The 26,558-nt window shown below is 42.0% G+C and overlaps 1 protein-coding gene across 1 annotated transcript in view; it reads right to left on the bottom strand.

Annotated features, from left to right (window-relative positions):
* Window positions 1-26,558, bottom strand: part of LOC136842589 (son of sevenless homolog 2-like) — a 553,642-nt gene that overhangs the window by 518,135 nt on the left and 8,949 nt on the right. Inside the window, 1 exon segment of the mRNA XM_067110139.1 lies at window positions 5,475-5,594. Within this exon segment, the coding sequence (XP_066966240.1) occupies window positions 5,475-5,594 (120 nt within the window).

The raw sequence follows: 26,558 nt of genomic DNA, 5'->3' as shown, positions 1-26,558 counted from the left end.
CCAGAATAGACGGCAGTAAATAATTCCTGGGAAAAGGAAGATGAATTGGACATACTCCGAATACTGTGCGGTCGGGAAAATACAGAGCTGAAGGCAACGAAGAACAACCCTGAGAAGACCTCCGAAAGTAACTAATCACATTCTCTGACAGTGGACGGGAAGGATTCGAGGAGACACAAGTGTGTCTTGGAAGCGGAAGGAGTTTCGCAACCCTTGATAAATAGACTTTAATGCTCCCCCCGGACATAAAGGTATCTCCGCTGGATCACCAGTAATGAACACTTGCAGATAAAGAACTTTAAACGAACGAGGCAGAGTTTTAACCTCAGACTCTTTCGTCGCCACAAATTTCGGAAGACAGACAAATATGTATCATTCTCGCACAGGAACCCAACCTAGAAACTGCCTGAAGCTCACCCAACCCTTTAGCTGAAGCTAAAGCCGTAAGAAAAGGCAACTTCTCTGTGTCTTAACGTTATAGTTTCAATAGGTTAAAAGGCAGGGGAAAGCAAGATAAATATTGAAGTACTTCCAATGAGTCCCAATACAATAAGGGCGCCCGAGTCGGCAAAAACAAGACGTTCAATCTTACAGGAACTTAATCAACGATTATCCTACTACCTGAAACTTCAGGAATGTGGAAACTAAATATACTGCTAATCGTTGAGCGGTAGTCAGCAATGGCAGAATATGAAAGACTCTTGAGTTTCCGGAGGAATAAAGGAAAATCCGCTATTTTGGCTATGGAAGGTCAAGAGATGGAATGACCTTCCTTACGACACTAACTTCTATACCATATCTAACTGAACCTGGTAAGGTTTACGGGTTGACTTAATCTAAAAGAAAACTATTTAGGCACAGTTTTATGGAGTCCGGACTGTTTAGCGGCTCTCTCTACAGTTGCCTTGCAACTAGGTCCAGCACGCGAGGGTTTTGGAAAATAATAGACAGAATGCAGTCGTCTGAGTAGTTTCGCATTGGTAGGGACAACGGAACTTCCGTAGAGAGCTCTAAGAGTTCCGGAAACCAAGCGTGTTATGGCGAGCTATTAGAGTCCAGGTCGTCTTGACACTCTCCCGTGATTTCCCTATTACTTGATTAATGAGACCGGATGGAGGAAAGGCGTACACTTGCAAGTGATTCCAACTTGTAAAGTCACCTTGATGACTATTGAAATGGGGATACCATTAGAGAAATAATCCGGAAGACGATGGTTTAATCATGTCGCGAATAAGTCGACAGTTGCTGGTCACTTCCGGAAAAACTGACAATTACTTCCAGAGTCAAAGTCCACTCTCCCCCCCAATACCTGAATGAGAGCGACCTAGCGAATCTGCCCGTACTTTGAGACTCCCGATATAAATTGGGGAAGAAGAGACACTTTCGTTCTTCGCACCCTCTCAGGACTATGTGCTATAGTATAGTATTGAGTTCTGTGAGCCTGTTCCCCTCCGAGTTCTTCAGATACGACACGGCAATTACGCTGTCGCTAAACATAGCCACTACTCTGTAGCGCACTAAGACTGAGAACAACTGAGGGCTTCCTTTACAGCATTGATTTTCCCGAAGATTTATTGACTACTCTCGTTCCAAGGCCTGGATTCCTCCAAGGTTGATTCCCAACCCTGATCAGAGGAACGTCAGGAAGAGGGGAGACGATAGACCTTTCCCCTGTCAGATGCATTTCTGACTACCACAAACGATCCAACAGGCAAGAATCGCTCCCTACGTTATCGTTGGAAGTTCCAGCGATTCTTGAGACATACCTGAAAAAGAGAGTCCCAGCGATTCCTGAGATTACCTGAGAGAAGAGAGAGAGATAGAGAGAGAAGATAGAGAGAAAAAGAGAGTGTGTGTGTGTGTGTGTGTGTGTGTGTCCGCTTACCTGAATATGTTAAGAATTCCATAGAATTCCCTCTCTCTTACTAGCTCCTCTGGAGAGGAGGCCAGTTAAACGATTGTCTAGATACTTCAACACTCTGGATCGTCTAGATACTTCAACACTGTATCCTCGATGATGCATAATTGCCGACACCGGAGACATGAGTTAGAAGAAACCATGTTCGTCATACTGGCTACGTCATCATCTTTGAACAAGAATTAGCTAAGGCTAATGGTGTTCTAAGCAATCCCCTCCGGATACTGAGGGGAAAGATGACCAAGATAGAAATTTCGACTTTCCTGCTCCAAACGTCGTAGACAAAGTCAAAGCTTTCGCCTGGTGAGCCAAACCCTCGAGATAAATTTATTAGGCTGCCAACGGCCACGGATCTGAAGGGACATAGCCGTCACTCTTTAGAACCCGCATTATAATAACTTGAACCGCATCCGGAAAGAATGCGCAAGAGCCTCAGTCTGATTGCGCAACACATACCCCCCAGCACCTGCTTCCCTAAGAGAAGTCCCTACGAGCTGAAACGACGCCGGAGACAAACAGGAATGCCTCAACCGATTCGTTGAGGGGCAACCTGACACCTGCCGAAGGATTACCTCGAACTGCGTAAATCGTCCTACTCGGAGAGAGAAGAGAAGAGTGCTGTCTATTAGAAACAACTACCGATGCTAAGCGAACATCCCCTTCTTCCAAAGCCTGGCTAACCCGATCGAACCAAACCAGCCAACACGAAAAAGAGGCAGGAGCTGGTTTAAGAGGCAGGAGCTGGTTTAGTGTCATAAAAACCTCAAAATCGGGAGGTCCGGAGCTCTTGCTTGAGGGTACAATGAAGTAACATACTCAAGCCCGTGTCCGTAATCATACTGCTGGCCAGAGGACATTCTAAGTCCGCCAGAATCTCCTGCACCTACGGATTAGAATCCTGTTCCACAGTGTCCGAACAGTCTAAGACCGACAAAGGAGGAGGTACTGGACGAAGCCCCGCACAACGATTAAGAGTCCGCAATCGGACCAGCCTAACCAGAATGCTGCGCACCCGCACCTAATCGGGTACCTGGAGCTGAATCCGCATTGTTGGACCCGTCAGGAAGAGAAGGCTAAACTGATAAAAAAACCCGGAGCCGATTCCCCATTATTACCAAGGGAAAGACGAGTGAGAATAGCCAAACCAACATTGTTAAATCTTGGGGGAGGATGCACAAACGAAACCGCTATAGAGGGATGGAAGAAGATGAAGGAGAGAGAATGAAAGAGGTAGAAGCTGGCCTGAGTTACCGCCACGGAAAATGCAGGCGATGAAAGCTGCGGACCGCTCGAAGAAGGTACCGCATGCTCTGCCAAAACCGCGGAGCGCAAACCCGAACTGGAATCGATGGGAAAACCCTGTGAAATACCTGATGCTATCGGGACAGCCGCATGAAGCAGAAGCAAGGGGTTGCGCATACCCGAAGGGATGGAACAAGAGACCCCTGTGGCCAAAATCTGCCGAAACAGGGTTTTCGCCTGTCCGGAAGCTCCTCCTACCGGAGAAGACAGTACTAAGGAAGGAAAAGGCAGGAGGCATAGGAATAGCAGACGCATAAAAAAGTTACCTGAGAGGAGGAAAAGCAAAATCGAAGGAAGAGGGAAAAAGGAAGATGCGGAAGCCGCAGGAAAGACCGGAGCAGAAGAAGAAAGGGCCGACGAGGAGACTGAAAAGGGAGTAACAGAATGTGGGAGCAGGAGATGAAGCAACAGATAATGAAGAAAACTTAGAACAAAAAAGGAAAGAAGGTACACCGAATCTGGCCCCCCTCAATAATCCTGAAATCATATCCGACATGAATTCTGGACACTACAGTGTCACAAACCCTCTAATGTCAGTGGAAACATTCGAAAAAAAATAACCTCTCGCCAAAGGTCTATACCCGTCGAAAAAATCCGGCCATCCGTCTTATAACCCGCCACAGCCAATTGCACGTCCCGCAAATTACTTTAGAAGCCGAAAGGACGCACCATAATCCACCTAACTAGATGGCGGAGTAGAAAAATACAGGGAAGGGGGAAACTACGGTAGGAGATTTAGAAAACAATAGGAAGTGAGTTAGAGGCGAAAGCAGAAGGATTCTGCCCCACCGTAACTGAAACATTGACTGAGACTGAGCCAGATCGAAAGAAGAAATAGAGAAACTCTTGTCAGAGCACAAAAATCACTCGAACCCGAAACCAGAACCCATTCAGGAGAACGACAATGCACCATTAAAACCTTCTCCTCACTACCAAACCCAGACCTATCCTCTTTTATCACACCTAGATCTTGATCCTAACATTATCAACATTAAATTTATCAATATTACAAGGGGTTGGGGGTGGGGGGAATCCTTCACTGCCTGCTCTGCGCCGAGGGGGCTGGCAGACCTACCCACTCGGAGGCTTGCGGTTCTGCCATTACCCTCAGCACCCGTTAGGGCTGGTTCTGGAACAGGCAGGGGAGCTGAAAAGGAAGAAGAATTAGACATCCTAATACTACTATTATCCCTATCTGAGAAATGTTGAAGACGACTAGCTATTGAATTTTCCTTACTAATTGCAATCCTATCCTCTATCTGTTTGACTCCATTGAACTCGCTAAATCCATCAACTGATCTGTAGCAGAAGTCTGAGCACTTGAGGCAACGAGAATCTGACCGACGTCTGCCGCCGTTACTAGCCCAAAGACTTGCGATGACAAATGTAATCATCCCTCTCTTGTGCCTTCCAATGGGAACATTCATAAAAAAATGAGTCTGGACATCACAATTAACCTTCCTACATACCTGACGGAATGTCTATCGTGTCTCAAGGTACTCATCCGTCTTTGCAGGAAGAAGAAGCGATGAGCGCCAGAGTCCCCCGTCGTAGGCAGTCAAGGCCGACGTCGAAGCCGATGGCACAGTAGAGAAGGTGAAAAGTCTGTGACGCACAATCGGGACCGGGAACCAGCGAGTCCAAATCCAAAAGACGTTCCACGTCAAAAATATCCAGAAAATCCAGGAGAAAAACCGTTAAATCCAATCCAGGTCTTCACCACAAGTCCAAAATACAAAGAGAAGTCGGGCAATAGGATTAAAACCTCGCACTGCAGAAGGAAACAACCTTCCAGCGGCGCAAACAAAAAGCAATTGACGAAAATGGGACGTGTCGGCGCACACCTGTGTCAGTGTTGCCAACCGTTTGTTATGGTAACTCAAGTGACAAGATTTTACCTGCAGCGTTGGTAACGCTGGCTGTTAAAACTCCCACTATAGTGGGATGGGCAGTTGAGAGTTGTTCGGGCTAGTGGGATTAAGGGCTAATTCAGGTGTTCAGGGAGTGTATTGCAATAGTGTACTTTATGCACTACAAAAATTTTGCATTACAGTACTCATTTGGCTTACTTTGAATATCCGTAACCTCACAAATACTAAACAAAAAATACCGAGTTGTTTACTGTATATGCGAGCTGGATAAATAGATCTGCCACTGAACAATATTTACCTCTAATATAGTAGCTCTAACATACAGTACCCCTGACTTTTAGATGTTTTCTCCAACCTTAAGAAAAATATATCAAGCATCTTACCTGGACAGTATGAGGAGCTGGGTGGGCACAAAGCATGGCCAACAACCGTAAAATAAGACTCTCTACGTATTCCAATGCATCATCTTTTGCTGATAAAGTTGGATGCACTTGTTTCAGCACCTGAAATACAAAAAATCAATTTCAGTGGTTTACTGAATCCAATTTACAATGCTAAAAGGTTCATCAAAATCAATTTAATATATAATATATATACATTTCAAGCATGATATAAGTAGCTAAAAAAAGTTCAATGACAAAGCACCATTCATGTTGCTTTCAATTATAAAAGTTAAGCAAATTTCAATCAAGTCCTGCCTTAAGCTGATACACACAAATGCTACTTTAAACTAAAACAGTTACACAGATTCTCATCATATCCTGCCTGAAGTTGAAAGTATTTTCCTTTAGCTATTAGAACAAAAACTAGGATGTTTAGAGGTGGGATTAAGGTAAAGGATTTCAGGTTTTTTATGTCGGAATAATGCAAATGATCTTAAATTTATGACTAGTTCCTATGAGAACACAAACCTTGTCATTTATATGATGACTCATTCCTTTGGGGGGGGAGTTGTCTCTTAAGACAAGACTGGCATTATTCCAAAAGGATTGGCATCAGAGGCTAAAAATCTCTGCCAATTTCCAAACAGTCTGCCTGAAGAGTTTGCCTGTCACAACCAGAATATGCCAGCTTCTATGTATACAGTGAAACCCCCGTATTCGTGGGGGATGCATCCCACAACCTTCCCGCGAATAGGTCAAATCCGCGAATGCTTAAAACCCCTCTAAAAACACTTAGAACTGCCCTTTTGATAGCTTAAACCAAGAAAAACCCTGTAAAAATGCTTATACCTGAGTATTTTAATAGTTTTATCACAAAAAGTGCATTTATTCACAAAAATTATATGAAAATACAGTAATTAGTGAATATTTTTCAGTGAAAAATACCGCGAATGGGCAAATTTTCCGCGAATGATGGCTAGATATGTTCCACAGAGAAACCCGTGAATGCGTGAGTCCGCGAACCATGAGAACGCGAATACGGGGGGTTTACTGTACTGAGCAGGGGAAGGCTTACTCCTGTAACCTCCTAGACAAGCTGGAAATGAAGCGAGAGGCTGCAAGGCTCTGAGCCAGAGTATGGTTCATCAAGTCAAACTATTAACAAGGAGAACTCAGGGGGAACAATTCCTTTTTCTTATAATAATGAGAAATTCAGGTCAATTTTGTCATCAAGGGATGAATGGCAACCCTCTCCTGCTTACTTCCCTGACTGATTGAGAAAAAGTCTCTCTCTACATCATCACACCTGAGTCCTTGCATGGGAGATACATGGTCATGTATCTGGCCTGTATCCACCCCACTAGCGTGACCACAGGGCAATGTAGTCAGGAAGGGAGTGAAGAAGGGAAAAGACCCAGTGTCACATGCATCATTTCTCCAACCTAAGCTCCACCATGAACCTTATTCAGAATGCATACTCATCCTGTAGGAGCTGGGAAAGCTTCAGTGCTATAAGAAAAGGATCAAAAACATGGGCTGTAGGTGTTCTCTTTGTAGAAAACAAGTTAGATGCCAGTAAGACTGGTTCTTTCCTCAGCCAAGCTCAAATTCCTCATGAACAATATCTGAACTCCAAACCTTGTGAACTAAAATGACATTCTTATTATAAAATAAAATTTTATATACACTTACCAAGTAATTACATAGCTATAGTTTCCACTATGGACGGCAGCTTATATTAAAAATTTTGTGGGTAGCACTTCGATAGTTTGTGTAGGTGATCAACCTGGCCGATTCGGGGGAATATCATGAACGACTCAGCAGACAATCGTCATTTGTTTTATGCCTTATGTCCATCAGAGGGGAGGAGGGTGGGCTCCGATTCTCTAATTACTTGGTAAGTATATGTAAAACTTTATTTTATTATAAAAATATTTTTATATAAGTAACTTACAAAGTAATTACATAGCTGAATCCCACATAGGCAGGAGGTGGGATACACAGACATGGAGCTCTTCTCCAAAACAGTACATCATGTAATGAATTTGACAAAGAAAAGTTGCTAGCATTGAATATAATGCTTGTCATTCCTTAACAGTTAAGAGAGCCTGCAATAAAAAACTGCCTCTGGTTGCCGCTCAACCTAACCTGTAGTGGCGTGGTGGTAAAGCCATGGAGCTCCTCTACTTAAGTGGGAGCTTTGTAGCTAGGGAGTACTCCAATGGCTACCAAAGTATCAGTGGAAGTTATGCAGCTAAGGAGTTATCTGATAGGTAGCAAAACTTTAAAAGGTGCCCTTGCCTTGGGTGCATTACCAATGTAAAAAAACAACCAAACATGCTGTCACCTATACTGAAGTAACACCACAAACCATCCATTAAGAGTGGTGGGTGCTCCAGGTACTTTGTACCTCCTTGCTCCTAAAAACTCTATATCTCACTAGAGGGTGAAGAGATAGTAGGAGAAAATCCTATGCTTCTTCCTGCCATACCATGGCAGTCACTATCCTGTGGTACTGCAGAATTTTAAACCCTATGTAGCTGGTGCCAGTCTGAAGTTGGTGCCAGGCTAGCTGCAATAGCTCGTGGATGCTGGTTTAACTATCGCTGGTGCCAGATTGTAGCTGGTGGCAGGCAAGCCCGAAGCTTTGGATGCTGGGAGCTCTATAGCTGGGGGGAACCAGACTTGTGTCTGGTGCCAGCTAGCAGCTCAAGGATCTGGTGACAGAACAGAGTTGGTGCGAGAAGAGCTGGGAGCTAGGACAGCTAGAAGCACGGGGCGCTGGAAGCCCTATAACTGGGACCAGACTTGTAGTTGGCCTCAGGCGAGCTGGGCGCCAGGAGGGCTAGTAACCCAGGTTCACTCCTTAAGATAGTGAAACGCGGAGGGCAATTTATACTTCCAGTAGGTCGATGCAGAATGGAAGTGAGGGACTGAGGGATATATGTGCCTGAAAGCCGAAGGAGTAGAGGCTGCTCTGATGTCCTTAGCTTTCACTTAAAAGGAAGGCAAAACATTCTCCTAATCTGAGAGTGCCTTGGAAATAACTCTTTAGGTTAAAGGACAATGCAATCTTAGTCAGAGGGCGAGGAAAGGATAAGTATGGCCCTCTTGACTGTCAAGTCCTGCTCAGGTAATACCTAAGAGCTCCAATTAGACAGAGCTCATTCTTTCTCTCAGAGTTGTTGAGCGCTCCTGGGTGCTCAGAGCATGCGCTGACATCAGGTTGTACCTGGTGTCAGGTGAACTAGACGCCATTTAAGTTAAGAATTCCAGAGTTGAACGGAGCTCCTGAAAGCTTAGGATGTCAGTTACCTCCTGAGGGAGATAGAATGGACCCAGGTCTTGGATGGGCCCTCATTCTTGGCTAAAAATCCAAAGGGAAAAAACAAGCTAGCCACATCTGCTTCCTAGCTTGGCATGTAAAGGGCTTGAGAAGTTGTGAGAAGGAGATGAAAGAGCCAGGTCTCTGTGCTTAAACCAGAGATAAGCATAGATCAGTACCTCTTCAAGGAAAGCGAGATTTTCTAAATATTCTCAGAAACAAAGATGCAATCTGCAGCGGGGTCAGAGATGTCTTAGAAGAAGAGATGTAGAGCCCAAGACACCAGCTTTGGAAGACCACCCCTAAGTCTGGAGGAAGGAGCAAGTGGGTGACTACTGAATCTTGTAATAGCCTCTGCCAGACTTCTAGAAGACTCTTCGGAAGACAATCCTTCAGTCTGGAGCCTGTTTGGGTAAGAATGGACCACCATTGGTGGTATCTCTGAAGCTAGGTTGTCTGAGGAGATATGGTTTAGGGGAAGGATCTTTGAGAGTCCACCAGCAAACACAGCAGGTTTGAGAACCTATACATGGGCCAAAATGGGGCTAAGAGTGTCATGTAGCAAGAAAGGGCAGCTAGCAAGAAGGCCCGAGAAAGGCCAGCTACAGCATTGACCTGTTGCCCATATAAGACTGGGACTGGAGTAAGGTGAAGGTTCGTTTAAGTGGCAAAGAGGTCCAAGGTTGGCTTGCCCCATAAAATCATCAGATCCCGACAACCCAGGGGATCGAAAATCCACTGATGGGAAGGACATGCTTCTGACAGGCCAGTACATCCTTCGAAACTAAGTTCCCTGAATAAAACCAAGGGCCTAGAAGACTTGATTGATCTGTCAACAGAGGGAGAACTCTGCTGTTCAGTCCAGAGGGAACTTAAGTAAATGCATTAGAACTGAGGTTTTATCCAAATGGACTACCATTCTAGAAGTTAGCTAGGGTCGAGCAGTACTGGGGCCATAAGAGAACTGCTTTAACTCTTTAATGTGGAAGTGAAGGTTCCATTCTTCTTGGGGACCAAGTCCCAGAAAACTTCCCAGTTCCTCAAGCAGGCTCCCCTAATGTAGATCTAAGGGGCTGAGAAGAATACTAAAACTAGGCTCAGCAGAAAAAGGGATTCCTTTTCACAATATCATGTTCTGACAACCACTACTGAAGGTCCGACTAAAAACCTGGGCTAAGAGAAAACACTGAGGTGTCCGACTGTGTTTCCCTGTCCCAGGAAGATTGTTGTCAAGAACCTTCAAGCCCCTTCCTTCAAAGGTAATGAAGAAGTCTGTCGACATGTAAAGACTGAGGTTATTCCCAGAAAAAGGGAAGTCAAATGCAGGAGGAGTAAGGACTCGGAAGAGGGCCTGAAGTGTCACAGAGAGGCGGAAGTACAGACCCCCGATTGGAAAGCCCTGTCCCAAAGCACGGAACAAAACAGCTCTCAGGTGTCAGGATGGGGATAGGAAAAATGCTTCCTGCATATCCACGCTCCCATTCAATTGTCCTGGGGAATGGATGATAGAACTGTCTGGTTCGTCTCCCTCTTGAATTGATCTACTGTCTAAGAGAGAAAAGAGGAACTGTAGTCATGCAGCTCATCATCAGGAGCCGAGTACCGGAGAATAGTGTCGAGTGCTCCAAAACTGGTGTAGGAATGGTGTCGTTTTGGAGTGATGGCCCGTTGCGACTGTATGATTCCTCACAGTGTAAGAGAGCAACAGCGATCTCCTTCTAGAGAATACAGAACAAGAGTGGAAATTCTAAAAACTAAAACTGTCCGTGTCTGCACATAACAGGACAAGGAAATAATCTGGGGCAATGACTTCTGGTAAACACTTGGGAGTGTCTGTCTTCTTAGCCAGAGCTCCTGCTTGGAAAAGAATTGGTGCCTGGCAAATGGGGATTGACGCCGGCACTAGACTGGCGCTCAAGAAAAAACAACAGTATGTTCTCAGGAAAAAAGCTGGTGCCGAGACTAAAAGAGGGCCGAGCCTCTGGCACTGGGTGCTCTTGACACTGGACACTTGGGCACTAGACGCTCGGTGGATGGTGTAACAGGCCCAAACAATTACTAAGTTGGTGCTGAATGGGCTCCAACAAAAGAACATAGGTATGGACGAAACCGATGTAGCAAACTGAAGAGGTGGTGCCTGTCATCCTGAGTGTGTTGTCTGATGACTGACAGCTGGTGCCGAATGGACAGGTGGACGAGCGGACATAGGTGGAAGCGCAAATCTGGGCGTTTGGACCCTAGGTGTTGAACACTGGGCGCTCAGACACTGGGAGCTTGGATACTGGGCAATCGGCCACTGTGCACTTGAACACTGGACACTCGGAGGCCACTGTTCACACAGACACTAACCTGCATTCTCGGAACTGACATTGTCCAGATTGGAAGAGCATTGGTGTCAATTACTGGCACACACAAATGGGAGATAAACCTCTTCAACGGCCGAGATAAACATGAAAAGCGCCATTGGCACCACTAATCTACACTGGGATCCATAACTATCCACACTGGGATCCCAAAAATTAGAGGCAAGGAAAGCACCCTATTGATGCCTTTTCAATGGCTGTCCATTGAGACCTGAGGACAACAAGCTCGACTGAAAGGCAACTATCTGGGGGGCAAACCCCCTCAAACTTCATTATGCCTCCTCCCTGGTGCATAGGAGTCTGACAGGGACTGGGTTTAAGAGTTCCGAAGGGCTGGATAGTCATCTCCTTCACTATACCTCCAGTAAGACACCTTTCCAGTGGCTGTCTGTCGATACCTGGGACCTGCAACATGCTTGACTGAGGGGGCGCCTATCCGTGTGTACAGTAAAACCCCCGTTTTCGCGTTCTCACGTACTCATGGATTTCTCTTTGGAACGTATCCACCCATTATTTGTGGAAAATTCACCCGTTTGTGGTATTTTCCATTGAGAAATATTCACTAAATACTGTATTTTCATCTCATTTTCATGATTAAATGCACTTTTTGTGATAAAACTATTAAAATGATAAAACTATTAAAATACTCAGCTAATGCTCATGTTACGATAATTCGATTTTGCAAAGGGATAAGCAATTAACCCTTAAACGCCGACTGGACGTACCATACGTCGACTAAAATTGTCTGTTGGGTGCCGAGTGGATGTACGGTACGTTGACTACAAAAAATTTCAACCTTCGGTCAACTTTGACTCGACCGAAATGGTCGAAAAACGCAATTGTAAGCTAAAACTCTTACATTCCAGTAATATTCAATTATTTACCTTCATTTTGCAACAATTTGGAAGTCTCTAGCACAATATTTTGATTTATAGTGAATTTTTGGAAAAAACTTTTTCTTTACGTCCGCACGGTAACTCGGCCGAAAATTTCAGAAATTCTTTCATCATTTTGTCGTAATTTTTGCACCGTTTTATATTAGCCGTTACATAAAGTTTTATACATGAAAATGTGTGCAATTTCACGTAAAATACAACAAAAAACAACCCATGGTTATAGCTTTTATCAGTTTGGAAATATTTTCATATAAATCATGATAAGTGCCAAAATTTCACCCTTCGGTCAACTTTGACTCGACCAAAATGGTCGAAAAACACAATTGTAAGCTAAAACTCTTACATTCTGGTAATATTCAATCATGTACCTTCATTTTGCAACAAATTGGAAGTCTCTAGCATAATATTTCGATTTATGGTGAAGTTTTAAAAAACTTTTCCCTTACGTCCGCTCGCAGTAACTCGGCCGAACATCTCGAAATTCTTTCGTCACTTTGTCGTAATGTTTGCACCATTTTATATTAGTCGTTACATAAAATTTTATATATGAAAATGTGTGCAATTTCAAGTAAAATACAACAGAAAATAACTCATGGTTGTAGCTTTTATCAGTTTTGAAATATTTTCATATAAATCACGATAAGTGCCAAAATTTCAACCTTCAGTTAAATTTAACTCGACCGAAATGGTCGAAAAACGTAATTGTAAGCTAAAACTCTTACATTCTAGTAATATTCAATCAGTTACCTTCATTTTGCAACAAACTGGAAGTCTCTAGCACAATATTTTGATTTATGGTGAATTTTTTTAGAAAAAAAAAAAAAAAAATCCCCTAACGATCGTGATAACTCAATAAACATCTCGGAAATTCTTTCGTCACTTTGTTGTAATGTTTGCACCGTTTTATATTAGTCATTACATAAAGTTTTATATATGAAAATGTGCGCAATTTCATGTAGAATACAACAAAAAATAACTCATGGTTGTAGCTTTTATCAGTTTCTAAATATTTTCATATAAATCATGATAAATAGGAAAAATTCTACCTTTGGTTAACTTTAACTCGACCGAAATGGTCGAAAACTGCAATTGTAAGCTAAAACACTTACAGTCTAGTAATATTCAATCAATTACCTTCATTTTGCAACAAACGGGAAGTCTCTAGCACAACATTTCGATTTATGGTGAATTTTTTAAAAAAACATTTTTTTATGTCCGCGCATTACGAATTCATGCATCATTTTGTGATAATATTTTTTCTGTGTTGCTTTGATCGTTTTACAATTTGTTATATACCAAAATCATCGAAATTTAGTGTACAATACAAAGAAACAAAAAATTACTCGTTAGCTTTAACCATTTTGCTTACAGCGCGATTTGTATACAATTATATGAAATTTTTTTTCCTGCTGTCATATATTTCAATATTTATATATGATAATGATATTTTTTTTCATTTCTGATGGTTGCATACTAAACTTCAGGCAATGACAAAAAAAGAGCCAAAAATGCACTCTTAATCTTAAAAACTAAAGCGTGCTGTGACTTTTGAAAAAAAATTTGTTCTGCTTGGCGCTAACTCCCGAACGAGCATGACATACGACAGACACTTTTGTAAACAGAGGCTCGGCGTTTAAGGGTTAATACAGATATGACAATATTATTTATAAAATATTTTTAAATTTCGCACGGGCGCAGGCAGCAGCGTAATCAGGCAGTGAGAGAGACTAAATTACAATAGACAACTTTTCCTCCATCTCTTTACCCCATCTAGTTAAGAAAAGTAAAAGAGAAGGATAAAAGTATTGTTAGTAATGTTATACTCTTGCGTAAATGCATACAGCCATAAACAACCGACCAAGAAACTGTTGTTTTGCTTATAACCGAATCGGATAACAACAGCCGTTTACCTGGTATTTCAACCAACGTACGGTAATAAACAATTACCGGATGTTATGGCACAAATGACGTTAAGTAGAATAGGACTGATATATTTTTACATTTTACCCTTATTTGCTATGGATAAAAGATCGGCAAGGAAATATACTGCTAAATTTAAGCTGTAAGTTTTAGCTGAAGCTGAGAAAACAATGTTAAAGCTGCTAGTGACCATACTGTAAATTATCGTGCATCGGCAACATGGATGAAACTCGGTCATAATTAAAATGGGAGAGAAAGTATTTTAATCAAAACTACTTGGCATGAAAAAACACATTACTGTTATTTTTTAAGCCGATAAACGATAAATATGTAAAGCTTGTATATGATGAAATCAAGTGAAAATAGTGAATGGAATCTTGAATTTTTTTCCACACAAAACAAACGCCACCAAACAGCCATCGACATCTACTAACAAAAATAATAAATAAGTTAATTTTGCAACGAGACGTACTTCAGCTATATTTCGACTTAAAAACACTTCCTATAACGAAAAATAACCTTGCCCCATATAAGTAAAATATCTAGAGTTACATTTACACTAACTAGAAACAACAAAAGTGCTCTGAACTAAGCTACATAAATAAAGCGAAATAAACACTGCGTAAACATTTCAAGACCAAAACGTTGATCGCAATTTATAATACAAAAGCAATATAAGAATATATATACAATATTATTGGATACAGTGAATTAAAGCATAACATTTTAAAAGATCCATGGAAAAGATGCACACTGGTTATGTTGACGTTTGTATAATACGATATGTGAATATAGAGTACAGTGTAGGCTACGCTACCTTGTATGTAAACAATATACAGTACCATAGTGTAGGCTAAGCTAATTCTTGTTTGTTATTCAATTTCTCTTTGTACTGAATTATCGTAAGTCAATTCGCATGAACCTCCAGAATTAGCTGATATTAATAATTACTATACCATGTATGTAAAGAGTATATTTTATAGTGTAGGCTAGGCTACCATATATGTATACATGGTACCGAATACCCTTGTGTAGGCTAGGCTATGTTCGAGATATGTTTTGGTATTTCTTACGGTTTTTCCAGCAAACGATAGTTTTTTTTTGGAACCTAACCCCATCGTAAGCATTTTTAGTTTGTTTTGTGTGTGTCTGAACTATCAAAATAGGCAGTTCCAGCTCTAAGTGTTTTTAGAAGGTTCTATGTATTCGCTGGTTTTAGCTTTTTGCAGGGGTGTGTGGTATGCATCCCCAACGAATACGGGGGGTTTACTGTAAACCCCACCAAACTCCTTGGACTTCCAGTGTGCTTCCTCCCTGGTGCATGGGAGTCTGACTGTGACCTTTGTCTAGGAGCGCTGGTGGGACGGGTAGGCACCTCCTCCACTGCACTACACATCACTATTACAAGGTTAACACAAGGCAGACATCTGTTAACCAAGACACAAAATTGGCAAAAGTACAGAAAGGAAGCAAGGGAGCCAGGTGCAGGAGCAAGTGGACAAGGACAGCTAGTAGAAGGAGAGGATTGGTGCAAGGTGGTCCACTGGCACCGAGTGCATAAGTGTGTGCAGCTCGGGAGCTGTGGGCGCTCTGGGTGTTCGTAGCATGAGCTGGAGCCAGGATGAAATATGACACTTTAATAATAAAATAAAGTTTTATATATACTTACCAAGTAACTAAATAGCTATTACGTTTCATTTACTGGCAGCTTAAATTTGAAAATTCACGGTAGCGTTCCAATATTTTGGTGTAGGTAACTCGCCCCACCCACTTTCGGGGAAGGATAGGTACAACACTACTAACTAGCCCAATTCGGTTATGCACTATGCCCATGAAAGGGGAGGAGGGAGGGCTATGATCATGTAGTTACTTGGTAAGTATATATGGATAAAACTTTATTCTATTATAAAAATGTCATTTTTATATAAGTAACTTACCAAGTAACTACATAGCTGAATCCCACATTGACAGGAGGTGGGAAGCATGAGCATGTACTACTTCAAAAAACACTCATGAATAGGGATGAATCTTAAAATAGTAAGTAGTTAACATTAAGAATGTTAGTTGTGATCTACCTGACGAGAGAGCTGCAGCAGGAAAATACTGCCTCTGATGCGGCTCACCTCGACCGTTGTGGTGTGGCAGTGAAACCAGAGGCGCCTCTACATTAGTGGGGCTTTGCAGCCGAGCAGTACTCCGATGGCTGCCAAAGCATGCAAAATACAAAAAACCTTGCCCTGGGCGCAGTACCAACTGAAACCATAAAACACAAGTTACACATACACCATAAAACAGATCAGATAGCATGTACCATTCACAGCACTACACAACGAATGATGGGGGCTCCAGGTACTCAGTACCCCCAACTTCCTGAAACTTGACTACATAATTCAAGGCGAGTAGATAGAGGAGTGTAAGGTTACCCCCTACCTTTCCTCCCCCAATACCATGCCAGCCACAAATAATGGGCCAAGGGTACTGCAGTTCTAGTAAACAGTTTCAATGTCACATGGATAAAAATTTGCAAACACTGATTTGCACCTCCAGAAAGTGGACTGTAAAACAAAAGATAGGGATAAATTTATCTTGAAGGAAAAAGTCACTACTGCCCTACTTGCAAATTGGAAAGTCTTCGTCTCGAATCTTAATGTGCGACTCAGAAATCACATCTCGCAAGAAGAATGCCAATGCATTCTTGGGCAAAGGACGTGTTGGATCCTTAACTGAACACCAGAGGTTAGGGGATGTGCCTCTGATATTCTTAGTTTTTTCTAAATAATACTTAAGTGCTCTTACTGGATAAAAAGCTCTCTCTTGGTCCGTAGGGCCTAGAATGTCTTTGATTGTGAATGAACGGGGCCAAGGAAAGGACAGCGTTTCATTCTTCGTTAGGAATCCCAAAGTAAAGCAACAGACTGCATCTCCCTGTGAGAATCCTACCTTCTTGCTTAGGGCCTGTAACTCACTAATTCTCTTGGCAGTAGCTAGAGCGACTAGAAAAAGTGTTTTTCTTGTAAGATCCCTGAGGGATGTGATCGAAGAGGTTCAAATGGCGGACCTGAGAGCCATTTTAAAACATCTAGATTCCAGGACCCAGACCTCTATGTCTGAAAACGGAGTTGAGCATTACTCTGTAGCCTTTGATCGTGGATGTAGCCAATCCTCGCGGAGACCTTAAAAATAGCAACAAGTCTGCTATTTATGCTACAGAGGCAGAGGAAGATGATATCTCGTGTCTTCTGCACCAGTTGCAGAATATTGTCCATTTATTCTGGTAGATGTTGGAGGAAGACTGATGTCTACAACTGGCAATTGCTTCCGCAGCTGATCTCGAAAAGCCTTTCGCTCTGACAAGTTTCCTGACAGTCTGAAGCCCATCAGAGCGAGAGTGGATAGTCCTGGATGGAACTGGTGAAAGTGTGGTTGCCTGAGTAAACTTCGTTGTTGTGGAAGCAATCTTGGGAAGTCTACTAGGAGGTTGAGGAGATCTGGAAACCACTCTTTCTGTGGCCAGAAGGGAGCTACCAGGGTCATCGACACATTGTCGTGGAAGGGGAATTTGTTGATTACTTCTCTCACCATACTGAATGGTGGGAAGGAGTATACATCCAGGTTCAACCAGTTCTGGAGCATAGCATCTGTTGCCCACGCGAGAGGGTCCGGGGCTGGGGAGCAATACAAAGGGAGACGGTGATTCCTCGACATTGCAAATAGATCTATCGACGGCTTTCCCCACCGTTTCCACAGATCTGACTTCAGCTGTGACATCTGAGTTTGCCCTGTATAAAGCAGGTAACAATCTTGGTTTGATTTTCCTGCGCCCACATAAGGAGATCTTTGGTCGCTTGATACAGTGAAAAGGAGTGTGTTCCTCCCTGATTCTTTATGTAAGCCAGAGCTGACATATTGTCCAAGTGGACTACGACTGTGGATTTGTAAGTCGCTGTTGAGAAATGTTCAAGAGCTATGTGTATTGCCTTCAGCTCCTTCATGTTGATAAGATGTTCTCTCTCGGGTAGTGACCATGTCCCTGACACTTCGTTGTTTTCTAGGAGAGCCCCCCAACCCAGATCCGATGCATCTGAGTATAATGTGAGGTTGGGGTTCAGAGGGTGCGGTGATTTCCCTTCTGCAAACCTTTCTGTTTTGTAAGCCACCATCGAAGGTCCTCTTTGATCTCGGGGGTGATTGGGAAAACAAACGAGTCCAGGAGAAACTTCCTCTGCCAACTGGCTTTCAAAAAGAATTGTAGTACTCTCGTGTGAAGTCTCCCTCAGGGAACGAACTTTTCTATGGATGAGAGAGTTCCCAGTAGACTTATCCATTCGTTGGCCAAGCATGATGGGAGAGAGAAGAATTTCTGAACTGTCCGAATGCAGGCTTTTATTCTCTTGTCAGACGGAAAAGCCCGAAAATCTCAAGAGTTGATCTTCATTCCCAAATAAAGAATTGGTTGACTTGGGGCTAACTGGGACTTGTCTAGATTTATCAGTAGCGTCCAATTCTTGGGCTAATGCAAGTCTTCTTTAGGTCTTCCGTGCAATCGGTTCCAAGGGGGAGCGTAGGAGCCAATCGTCTAAATAGAGGCAAATGTTGATCCCCATGAGATGTAGTCATTTTGCCAATGGGGCTAGGACTCAAGTAAAATCTTGAGGGGCCGTCAAAAGTTTGAAGCACAGCGCTTGAAATTGGAAGGCCTTGTCCTGGAACACAAACCGTAGATATTTCCTGGCCTCTGGGTGAACTGGGAAATGGAAATATGCATCCTGCATGTCTATGGTTGCCATCCAATCCCCTTGATGGATGAAAGATCGAACTGAGTGGGTTGTTTCCATTTTGAATTTCATAGTCTAAATATAGAAATTCAGGGCACTGACGTCCAGGACAGGTCTCCAACCTCCTGGTGATTTTGGGACGACGAATAGGTGGTTGTCGAACCGTGGCGTGTTGACACCGCCGACTATTTCTATGGCTTTCTAGGCGAGGAGAGACGAAACTTCCTGTGATAGGGCCGAATACCTCTCTGAGTCTAAAGAGTAGGCCGCCAAGTTGATAGGAGAGGACACTTTGGGAGGTTTCTCCCTGAATGGGATGGAGTATCCTACTTTGATTACCTTTAGAACCCAAGGTTCTACATCTCTGTCCTTCCACTTGTTCCAAAAATGCTGAAGCCTGGCCCCCACTGGTACACGGAGGATAGTATCCTCACTTGTGAGAGGGAGATTTGCTTGTTGACTTCTTAACCGGCCAAACAGACCTAGAATACGCTCAGGAACGGGGCTGGAATCTACCTCTACCTCCTCAAAATGTTTGCTGTAGAAGGGAAATCGTTCTGGGTGTGAACGATGTTGAAGATGCGGAATGTCCATACTCCTTAGGACGTTTGGTGGACTGGGTCAGCAAGTCTTGTGTGGATTTCTTATGCAGCTCCGCTGCAATATGTTCCACTGTAGCGCTGGGGAAAAGTTCCTGTTGATTTAAAGGAACGTGGATCTCTGTTGGGGAGTGACCCCTTTGGAAGTGAATGAACAACACTGCTCTCGCTTCTTAAGTACTCCCACTGCGAACACGGCTGCCAGCTCCTGGGATCCATCCCTTATCGCTTTATCCGCGCATGAGAGTACTCCCAGCCAGTCTGTAGCAAAGTTAGTGTGGATAGAGGCACAATCTTCTATTTTCTTCGCTAAGGCGCCAACAGTTCAGTCAAGAATACTTAAAATCTCGAAGACCTTAAATATGTCCTCAGTCAAACACTCGAGTTCCGAAGTCATAAACCATATCTTGGAAGAGGAGAAGGCAGATCTCCTTGAAAAGTCGATTAACCCTTAAACGCCTATTGGGCGTATCATACGTCGACTAAAATTGTCTGTTGGGTGCTGAGTGGGCGTACCGTCACGTCGACTAAAAAAATTTCAACCGGTCAACTTTGTTTTCGACGAAATGGTCGAAAAAACGCAATTGTAAGCTAAAACTCTTACATTCTAGTAATATTCAATCATGTACCTTCATTTTGCAACAAATTGGAAGTCTCTAGCACAATATTTCGATTTATGGTGAATTTTTGAAAAAACTTTTTCTTACGCACGTATGTAACTCAGCCGAAAATTTCATAAATTCTTTCGTCATTTTGTCGTAATTTTTGCACTGTTCTATATTAGCCGTTACATAAAGTTTTATATATGAAAATGTGCGCAATTTCATGTACAATACAGCAAAATACAACCCATGGTTGTAGCTTTTATCAGTTTGAAATATTTTCACATAAACCACGATAACTGCCAAAATTTCAACCTTCGGTCAACTTTGACTCGACCGAAATGGTCAAAAAACGCAATTTTAAGCTAAAAATCTTACATTCTAGTAATATTCAATCATTTACCTTCATTTTGCAACCAACTGAAAGTCTCTAGCACAATATTTCGATTTATGGTGAATTTCTGAAAAAACTTTTTCCTTACGTCCGCGCCAGAAATTCTTATTTTCACGTTGTCGTAATGTTTGCACTGTTTTATATTAGTCGTTACATAAAGTTTTATATATGGAAATGTGCGCAATTTCATGTAGAATACAACAGAAAATAACTCATGGTTGTAGCTTTTTATCAGTTTTGAAATATTTTCATATAAATCACAATAACTGCCAAAATTTCAAGCTTCGGTCAACTTTAACTCGACCGAAATGGTAAAAAACGCAATTATAAGCTAAAACTCTTACATTCTAGTAATATTCAATCATGTACCTTCATTGTGCAACAAACTGGAAGTCTCTAGCACAATATTTCGATTTATGGTGAATTTCTGAAAAAAAAAAAATTTTCCTTACATCTATTTTCATGTAACTTTCGGCATGAACATGTCAGAAATTCTTTTCGTCATGTTGTCGTAATGTTTGCATCGTTTACATTAGTCGTTACATAAACTTTTATATATGAAAATGTGCGCAATTTCATGTAGAATACAACAGAAAATAGCTCATGGTTGTAGCTTTTATCAGTTTTGAAATATTTTCACATAAATCACGATAACTGCCAAAATTTCAACCTTCGGTCAACTTTAACTCGACCAAAATGGTAAAAAACGCAATTGTAAGCTAAAACTCTTGCATTCTAGTAATATTCAATCGTTTACCTTCATTTTGCAATAAATTGAAAGTCTCTAGCACAATACTTCGATTTATGGTGAATTTTTTAAAAAAACATTTTCCTTACGTCTGCGCGGTAACTCAGCCGAACATCTCAGAAATTCTTTCGTCTCGTTGTCATAATATCTGCACCGCTTTATATTATTCGTTACCTAAAGTTTTATATATGAAAATGTGCGCAATTTCATGTACAATACAACAAAAAATAACTCATGGTTTTAGCTTTTATCGGTTTGAAATATTTCCATATAAATCACGATAAATAGAAAAATTCGACTTCGGTCAACTTTAACTCGACGAAATGGTCGAAAACTGCAATTGTAAGCTAAAACACTTACAGTCTAGTAATATTCAATCAATTAGCTTCATTTTTTCAACAAACGGAAGTCTCTAGCACAATATTTCGATTTATGGTGAATTTTTGAAAAAAAAACATTTTTTACGTCCGCACGTTACTTAATTCATGCACCATTTTGTGATAATATTTTTCTGTGTTGCTTTGATCGTTTTAAAATTTGTTATATACCAAAATCATCGCAATTTAGTGTACAATACAACTAAAAAAAATTAACTCATTAGCTTTAACCGTTTTGCTTACAGCGCGATTTGTATACAATTATATACGAGTTTTTTTTTCGCTGTCATATATTCCAATATTTATATATGATAATGATATTTTTTTTCATTTCTGATGGTTGCATACTAAACTTCAGGCAATGACAAAAAAGGAGCCAAAATGAACTCTTAATCTTAAAAACTAAAGCGTGCTGTGATTTTTTGAAAAAAAATTTTTTTTTTCGCTTCGGGCGCTAACTCACTAACGCCGCCAGCATACGGGAGAAGTTTTTGTAAATAGGGCTTCGGCGTTAAAGGGTTAAACTGGAGAAATCCCCTTGGGAGGAGGCAGTAACTCCCAACAACAGCACTTCCCCAGTCACATAGGATAAGTATCTCCTCTTTGATACGCGAGGAGGAGGAGGAGTGCATAATACCGCTTTCCCAGTTTTCCTTTTTTCTGTCAACCAGCTCTTAATGCTTGACAGTGCTTTCTTTGACGACTTTGATAACACCATTTTAGGCAGCCTGGAGGCATCCATAGGCTGTCTCATCATGAAAGAAGAACCCGGCGAAAAGGAATCGCTGGAGAAAAGAAGTCCAGGAAACAAAATAAGAAGTGTTTCGAAAGGGAAGCATAGGCTGAAAGAGGTTGATCCTGTTCTTCGTTCTCTTCTGCAGACGAAATGGGCAAGAGTGTCAAATTCTCAGACTCATGAGTCACTGATGGTTTACGTAAAAGGTCCATAATACTGTCCAATTGTTGCTTAATGGGTTCTAAAGCCGGATCCTGAACTGGATGTAGAGAAGAAGGCGGTGCCATATGCCCATTTGCTCGCTTGGAATGGGTGTGATCGAGCACTGATGAATGCTCGCGAACTACTTGTTGAACTGGTTCAAAGGGAGCACTGGATCCTCTAGATCCCACTGTCTGGATCCCTTGGATCCCACTAAACACTTGGATCCCGTAGATCCCACTTGATGAATGGATCCCTCAGATCCCACTGGAGGAATGGATCCCTCGGATCCCACTGGACGACTGGATCCCTTGGATCCCGATGGATGCCTGGATCCCTTGGATCCCCTCAAATATCTGGGTCCTTCTGATCCCACTAGGTACTTGGATCCACCAGATCTCACTAAGCTGAAGTTAACAACCATGTTACGCTGTCAACCGGCAGAAACAAATTGGGCTAGTTAGTAGTGTTGTACCTATCCTCCCTGAAAGTGGGCGGGGCAAGTTATCTACACCAAAATATTGGAACGCTACCACGAATTTTCAAATTTAAGCTGCTGATAAATGAAACGTAACAGCTATGTAGTTACTTGGTAAGTTACTTATATAAAACTCTGTATCATACCTTTCTCTCTTTACTACTTTCTGCCTTAACACTTTAAGTTCTTCTGCAAGGGAAGGTGCGAAGACTGTTAAAATATTATTTAATGGCGGCTTACAAGAAGCATAGGTCAGGTAAATAAATCATTGTAAAAGCCACAGGCCTAATGAAATGATATGACACCCAAGAATTACTTTCAAGGTGATTGTCAGCGGCCTGCGCAATTCCTAATGCCTGATAAGCAAATCATAAATTGCAAAAGTTATGGCCTAATGGAAAAATGTAACATACAATTTACTTTTAAGGCAAACTTGTTATCGGCGTCTCAGCAGAGGCCTATGGCCAGTAAACAAATCATAAATTGCAAAAGTTAAGACCTAATAAAAAGGCGTAACATACAAGAATTTACTTCTACAACATAATGTAGTAACATCCGAGAATTACTTTTAAGGCAAAGCTGTTTTCGGTGGCTCGCCAGCGGCCTAATGTTTGGTAGACAAATCATAATTTGTAAAAGCTATGGCCTAATGAAAAGGCATAACACACAACAATTTATTCCTATAATGGAATGTAACATCCGAGAATTACTTTAAAGGCAAAAGTATTATCGGCAGCCCAATGCTAAGTAAACAAATCTTATTGTAAAAGTTATGGCCTTAAAGAAAAGGCATAACATACTGTACAACAATTTACTGTTGATAATAGAGTGTCGTCACATCCGAGAATTACTTTTGAAGCAAAACTATTATTGGCGGCTCGCCAGTAGCCAGACCAGTAATCAAACCATAAATGCAAATTGGCGACATTTACCGGTGCTTGTAGATGACTGAATCAACCTAAAATAAAAAACAAAATAAGAAAAAACTCATCCAGAAAGATTTCAGCTTGAAGGCTACAATGTATGTGTTCTGAAGGTTCATTTACTTATTCTCTACCAAAATCCATTAATATAAAAGGAAAAATAATGAAAAAGCTGTCACCAGACTGGGTGTTGACACCACGAACGGCAGGAAACGAATGACGATTGTCTGCTAGGTCATTCCTAATATTCCCGCAAGTGGGGCAGGCTGATCACCTACAGAAACTATCGAAGTGCTAGCTGCGAAATTTTGAATCTAAACTGCCGTTCACAGTAGAAACTATAGCTATGTAATTACTTGGTAAGTTACTAATATAAAACCCTATTGTAGAATAGGTCCTTCCCTCACTATAGGGTAGCCTTGTGGGTACTAATATCAGGGGAGATCTCATATATGGCTACAAGAGTGGTGATAACTCTGGCAAGAAAGAGGACACCAGGCAGAATCACTATGACCCCCTCCCCAAAAGTCCTTCTGAAAACTGAATGAGAATCATGGTCTTGAGAAAGGTGCCTTCCCAAGTGGCAAGAAAGAGGGGGGGGGGGCTAATGCCTGATCTTAATCTTGCATCTACTTGCAAGACAATGACGAGTCCTGTGGGAACAAGGTACTCTCCAACTTTGAGAGTAAAAGAGAAGAGAGATTGATCCCCTTCATACCCCAACGACCAGAACAGAAAAAGGACAACCAGATTGGTTCTGTTATGTGACCTAGATGCACAGATGCACTCACTACCTGTCCTGTGAAGAGTCACACCAAGCAGCATGTGGACCATGTGTATGAAGTGTGGACCCTTGCCGAACACAGGTTGGGTCACTTACATAATGCTGACAAGGACCTATGAAGATCATGATTCAGGTCATGTACATGGATCTATGCTGAGCATGGGTCAAGTTAAGTATATGGTCCTGAGACAAGCATGGTCTGCAGAAATGGAAACCTTTCCGTTTGCGTCTTTGCAGAAGCACAAGCATAAGTCAGTTTGGTTCTTCTCTGTAAAGAGGTGTACATGCATGATAATCAGACCAGGAACTCACTCATTAACAAGCCCATGAATAAGTTCGTTTGCATCATTAAAAACTTATCCAGGGACTGAGAAGATAAACTGTCATGAGCAAACTCATGTCAGGGGAATCAGTCAAGCACAAGCTACAGAACCAATCAATCACTCAGCATCTACTTATGTAGTTAGTATCTAAATCCCTTGGAAGAATGTGATGATTGGGCATAAAAGAACAGCTGCCTTACTAAGGAATGTCCAGGTGAAGTGTTCCTGGAGAGAGCTGACTTGTTCCCTGTGAATCAATTGCAAGTTAATGAATGCATGTTGCAGTAATTGTTGTCATCTATAGAAAGGATGCTTTCTATATGAGGATTTCCTAGCCTTCCTAAAGAAATATTTCTCTCTTCTTCCTTTGCATCCACCAGCCCAGACATAGGAATGGTAAGGGATGAGGTGGGGAGAAAGAAAAAGAGGAGATGATGAATAAGAAAGTAGTAGGGCATGGGCCTCTCCAATGTCTTAAACCATGGATCCCTACAACCTCTTCCATAACCAAAAGCAATAGGAACAACCACCATGATGTTCCAGCAACTAGTAGTCCCAGTGGGGATTTCTTGTGTTGTAGGGTTGAACCTTTGTAGGGCTGCACAAACATCTCTGGATCATGCATGGTCCATGGTCATCACAAGAGGGTTGATGGTTGTAGCTGGAAAAACCATCCATCATCCTTTGTTCTGAAGGCAAGATGGCCCAAGAAAAAAAATGAATATACGATCTCAGCTGATGTAGCCTTGGGGTTGTGCAATCAGCAGCATTTACCACCTCTTTATCAAGCCAGTGCCAGCTGGATGGCACAGTACTGGGTTAAAAGCACCCCACTTGTAATACCAGAGGTATCATAAAGAAAAGTGCTGGTAACATGGCAAAGTCATCAATACTGAAGTAGCTGGAATGACTACTTCACTTGGTATCAGTCCATGAAGAGAGTGAGACCAGCATTCAAAACAAATTCTGAAGTACTGCCCAAGAGAGAAATTCCAATCACCTTCATCTTAATGTCCCAAAGGCCAAGGCAGACAGAGAGAATGGAAAGACAGAGAAAAATTCCCTCTTGCACCAGTGGAGGCACAGGAGGACAACCACCAGAGCAACTGCAGGTCTCAGCAGATGCCAAGATCCTCAGAGAAGAGATCCCGATCAACGCTGTATCTTTCCAATATCAAGTAGAATCCCATACTAATCAACCTACAACTGATAGGGGAAAACTATTGCTTATGTATGGGACTGGTAAAGCAATTTACTTGATAAAAAAAATCTTAAAGTAGTTCGTATTTTACCTAGGGATACAAGCCACACCTTTTTACGTAGGAGTATCCTCAGCACAAGTTAGAAAGGTTGTTAACTTGATAACATAGTTATGTGGTGGTCTTGGGGAGTAAGTGGGAGAATGACCCTCTCACCTACCGCTGCCAGCCACTTTTCCTTCAACCATTGGGACAAAGTGGGGTGGCAGAGGTGGGATTATGGTACTGTAAAAGGATCTAGTTTGTATACCTAGGAAAAATATAAATAAATTTTTTACTTATTCCTACAGAAATACAAACCATTGCCTTTTATACAAACTTACTCCTTAGATAGGAGATCTTCTCTTGATAACTGACTGGAGTTGAATCCTGCCCAAAATT

The sequence above is a fragment of the Macrobrachium rosenbergii genome, chromosome 10, assembly GCF_040412425.1.
Source record: "Macrobrachium rosenbergii isolate ZJJX-2024 chromosome 10, ASM4041242v1, whole genome shotgun sequence".
Classification (NCBI taxonomy): Eukaryota; Metazoa; Arthropoda; class Malacostraca; order Decapoda; family Palaemonidae; genus Macrobrachium; species Macrobrachium rosenbergii.
This window is presented reverse-complemented; position numbering and strand designations above follow the sequence as displayed.